Raw genomic sequence first — 4753 nt, 5'->3', positions numbered from 1 at the left:
TAGGACAGTCTTTGATTGCAGCAACATCTAAGAAATTTTTTCTGAACTAATCCAAGCATGTGCATAGCCTACAATGATGGGTGTCCTAATCGTTGATGTCATAACTCAATACTTATTGACTTCTCAATTGGTATTGTGGATCTCAATTCACCATTAATGAAACAATCACCCTTCAAACCTTGCTTGACAATGTATAGACTTTCTTCCTCCTTTTTTTGCCATTGTAAAGATCCTAAACTATGCAGAAATTAAGGGAAAATATGACAAAGTAGGATAAGCTCTTGGTTAGTTATATACTTAAATTTTGCACATAAAAGACATTATATACTGTCATATTCTCTAGAAAATCAACGGATCTTATGTATGTGATATCAAAATTTCCTCCATTTGGTAAATAAACTTGTGGACTATTAGTGCATGATACTTTAATTATGTCCCTTAGCATGTTAATAGAGGATGTAATATGGTATGTAGTACCTGAGTCTATGATCCACTCTTTTGAACCAAATTCAGCCAATAATGAGGTAATAGTGTCCGCTAAGTTGACGTGGTGTTCCGTCGGTTCCTTCTTATCATTCACGAGGTCCTGAATCTGTCTATATTGTTCATTAGAGAACCTAGGACCATTCCTTCCATACAATTGTTGTAGTTTCTTGTATTGTTCATTAGAAAAAACTTGTACACCATGTCCATTCTTCCAAGAACCATCAGAATTATTAACCTGAGTTCTTCTATTGTCATTCATAACATTGGTTGCTACAAAGTTTCATTTCTTCTCAAAACGCGAATTAAACGGCTCTATCAAATTGTTGGTGGTAAGGCTTCTTCTCAGTATTTGTTGGATAGTGTATCTTCTTAGCTTTATCATCAGAAAACTTTGTAGGATCTTCATATTATCCAAGATAACCTATCAATCAGTAGCAATCATCTCAAACATGTCCACCCTTGCCACACCAGTCGCATTTGATGAAGGACTTCTTACCTTTGTATGACTAATTCCTACTAAATTGCATAGCTAGAGGATTTCCTTGGCCTATCAAAGCTTGAAAGAGACAAGATATTTGACTTTCATCCTCGCTTAGCATAGCATAAGCTTGATTAAATGAAGGTTCGACAACTTTTAACAGCACTTGGTGATGTAGTTGTTCATAGGACTTATTTAACCCACTAAGAAATTGAAGCAATCTCTACCTCTATAAATGTTCAATATACTCCTTCGATTTGATGCAGTCACAACCAGGTGTAGGAACTAGGGCATCATACTCATCCCAAAGCTCACTCAATTTAGTGAAATATATAGTGACAAAATCTATGCCTTGCGAGATTGTAGTTATTTTCCTATGTAGCTACAAATTCAAACTATGTTCACCTATCAAAACACTCTTTTAGATCTTCCCACACTAGATGCGCAGTAGATGAGTATAAAATTCCACTAAGAAGAGATGCAGAAACTTTGTTCGATCCATGATAACACGATTGCATTACAAATCTCCCAATCTTTATGCAATTCATCACTAAATTAATCCTTCCGGCAGGTACCTGTGACAAATCTCAATTTTCTCTTAGCTTGAAATGCAATTGCCATAGATCTCTGCCACAAACCATAGTTTCTCAATCCCGACAATTTCATAGGAATGAGCATCGATCCTGGGATATCAAAGGGATGAGCATACAACCGATGAGTGTTGTTAATTTTTTCAGTAACTAATTGTGGTTGTTGATTGATAACGGTTTGTGATCTCAATTCTGATGTCATTTGGAGAACACGATCAAGGTTACAGATGATTTACGTGTGAGCTTGTGTGTTCCTAGTCACGATCGCTCTGATACCATGTTAACTTTAGCAATTTGAACTACATCAATAGCGAAAATCTTAACAGAGTAGCTCAGAGTGAAGAAATGAATTTTGATATTTTCATTCAGTGTGTTCAGCATGAATACAATCTCAACATTTATAGTCCACTCCAACTGTGTCCAGCTCATCTATTAGTTAGTTATTAATCTAACCAACTTTGATCATTCACTAATTAATCATGACACTCTAACTAATTGTGATAACTAACTAACTAACTCTCAATACATTCAAACATTTTTGGCTATTACAACAACTTTGATTTATACTAAATGGATGTTCATAATGCCTTTTTATATGGAAATCTCTAAGAAGAATTATTTATGAAGTTACCATCAGGATTCCGGATTACCAGTCCAGGGAAGGTGTGGAGACTCCAAAAATTCTTGTGTAGGTTGAAACAGGAACCACATTGTTGGTTTTCCAAATTGTCAATCACCCTTAATAAGTATGACTTTAAATAGTCTTATTTAGATTATTCTGTTTGCACTTTGCAACAGACAAAGGTGGAAATAATGCCCTTGTTTATTTTTGGGAATGACCACAATGCTATTATACGGTTCAAAGACTATCTTCGCACGTGTTTTCACATGTAAGATTTAGGTGATTTGAAGTATTTTTTAGGAGTTGAGGTTGCACGAGATCCCACTAGGATCTTTCTATACCAACGAAAATATATATATTCTGGACATAATTTAATTCTGAGGTCATACTATTAGGATCCAAGCCTATCAATACTTCCATAGAACAGAATAACCGATTAGCACTAGCCAATGGATCAGACCTAGCCCATCCAGAGTCATATCGTTGATGAATGGGTCGACTCATATATCTTTGTTTCACCTTATTAGAGTTGTCATATAACATGCATGTCTTATCTCAATTCATATGCAACAATTAAAGAAACCACATTGGGACGCAACTCTCCGGCGCTTCGCTATTTGATGAAAAAATCGAGACAAGAAATATTGTGATCCTCATCTATATGGTTGGTATGATTTGGATTGGGCACGGTACCCAATGACCAGACATTCACTCACTGTATGGTTTATATCACTCCGAGACTCTCCTCTATCTTGAAAGACACTGAAACAACATATAATGTCCTCATTTTTTGGCTGATCAGGTGGAATACAGATCAACAAAAATGACTGTTTGTGAATTGGAATAGTTGAAAGGTGTTTTGCACAGTCTAGGTATAAAACATGAATGTCCAATCATCGATTACTGTGGTTGTCAAGTAGCATTAAATATTGCTCAAAATTTGGTCTTTCACGAGCGAAACAAACATATTGAAGTCGTATTATTTTACCTTTTTCTACGTACTTCCTACTGCCTCATAAACAAAGGTACACTATCAAATAAAATAGCAATTAAGTATTAGTGAACCCCAAAGACAAGTCTCATTCACATCAAGCTGATATTGATGAAAAAGAAAAACCAAAATGACTTGGACCATGCCGCATTGTGTCATTTGACTCACGTGCTTAAACACACCCTTTTCCCCCAAAATCCTTTTCGTAATTATTACTTATTTAAATTAATCATTTTGCATTAATTAACTAATTTATCCCATTTATAATAAAATATCATTCCCTAGAAGTTTCCTCTTCTTCACGTATATAAAAGGCTTTAGTCATCGTTTAAACTTCCAACTCTCCAAATAGAATACTCCAACAACAAAACCAAAAAATACCAAATTGTTGAAGAATGGATTATTCATCATGGGATGAGCTTCTTTTTCAGCACAATTCTCTTCCATTTAACGTTAATGACACTGAAGACATGCTCCTTTTTAATCTTGTGGCTGAGGGATCATCGCAAGAAACAACAAACTCATCCTCTAGCTCTGGCATCAAGGAAGAAGAGGTCACTTCTTGGGAAGAAAAAACCGAAAAGGAAAAGAATTATAGAGGTGTGAGAAAGAGGCCATGGGGGAAATTTGCTGCTGAAATTCGGGATTCTACGAGGAAGGGTGTTCGTGTATGGCTTGGTACTTTTGATAATGCTGAAGATGCTGCGTTGGCTTATGATCAAGCTTCATTTGCTATGAGGGGTTCCATGGCGATACTAAATTTTCCTGTGGAGATAGTGAAAAAGTCTTTAAGTGAAATGAAGTGTAGATTTGACGGGAATTGTTCGCCCGTGATTGAATTGAAGAAGAGACATTCTATGAGGAGAAACAGTGTGAGTAGAAGAAACAGAGCAAGAAAAGATATTGTGGTGTTTGAAGATTTGGGTGCTGAGTATTTGGAGGAATTATTGACTTCTTCAGAAAGTATTACAAATTACTGATTTCTCACCCTGCTCTGTCTAGATAATCTTGAATTAGACATTTTTCTTTTTCTTTTTTAAAAAGAGGAGAAGGTTACAAGGTGGTGAATCGAACTCTCACCAATAAGGTAATAGTTCAGATCAGTCAATTAACTGAGCTACTAAGATTTCAAGCCTTAATTTGTTTGTTTCATCGATGGCTTTATTAATATATGGTTCTTTTCTATGTTTTTTGTTCTATATTTTTGTACATGCTGAAAAATGGCCATTTCACCAGAAAAGTTGAATCTGTGCTTTGAATTTTGATAGGAGCTAACAGCTGACATGATCTCCTATTAAGAAAAAAAACAAAGTAAAATAATGGACGTTCATTTGATTTAATTCTACTATCCAAAACGCAAATACAAGACATGGACGGCTTTTGCAGTTCTGCAAATGCAAAATGAGAAGAGGGGGATTCAAATTGAAAACAGAGGAGGTATAGCTTTTAAAAGTTCTATTTATGTGATTTAAGCCTATCAGAATTTTCATTAAAAGATTCAAAATATAAAAAAAGTAAATACACGAATAAATCGAAGAAGGTTCAACATTTAATCTATTATTATGTGTACATCAAAAAATAATTTT

At 35.0% G+C, this 4753-nt stretch overlaps 1 protein-coding gene across 1 annotated transcript; it reads left to right on the top strand.

Moving 5' to 3' along the window:
- Nucleotides 1-3521: 3521 nt before the first annotated feature.
- LOC129881714 (ethylene-response factor C3) lies at nt 3522-4322 on the top strand. Its single transcript, XM_055955827.1, has one exon. The coding sequence runs from the start codon at nt 3563-3565 to the stop codon at nt 4145-4147; it is 585 nt and encodes a 194-aa protein (XP_055811802.1). The 5' UTR covers nt 3522-3562; the 3' UTR covers nt 4148-4322.
- The last annotated feature ends 431 nt before the right edge of the window (nt 4323-4753 follow it).

The sequence above is a fragment of the Solanum dulcamara genome, chromosome 3 (genome assembly GCF_947179165.1).
Source record: "Solanum dulcamara chromosome 3, daSolDulc1.2, whole genome shotgun sequence".
Lineage (NCBI taxonomy): Eukaryota > Viridiplantae > Streptophyta > Magnoliopsida > Solanales > Solanaceae > Solanum > Solanum dulcamara.
The sequence above is the reverse complement of the archived record's forward strand: the minus strand, read 5'-3'. Positions and strand labels throughout refer to the sequence as shown.

What these genes read in the sequence shown, in the direction of transcription:
- LOC129881714 (XM_055955827.1), top strand. Translation starts at nt 3,563, where the DNA reads ATGGATTATTCATCATGGGATGAGCTTCTTTTTCAGCACAATTCTCTT.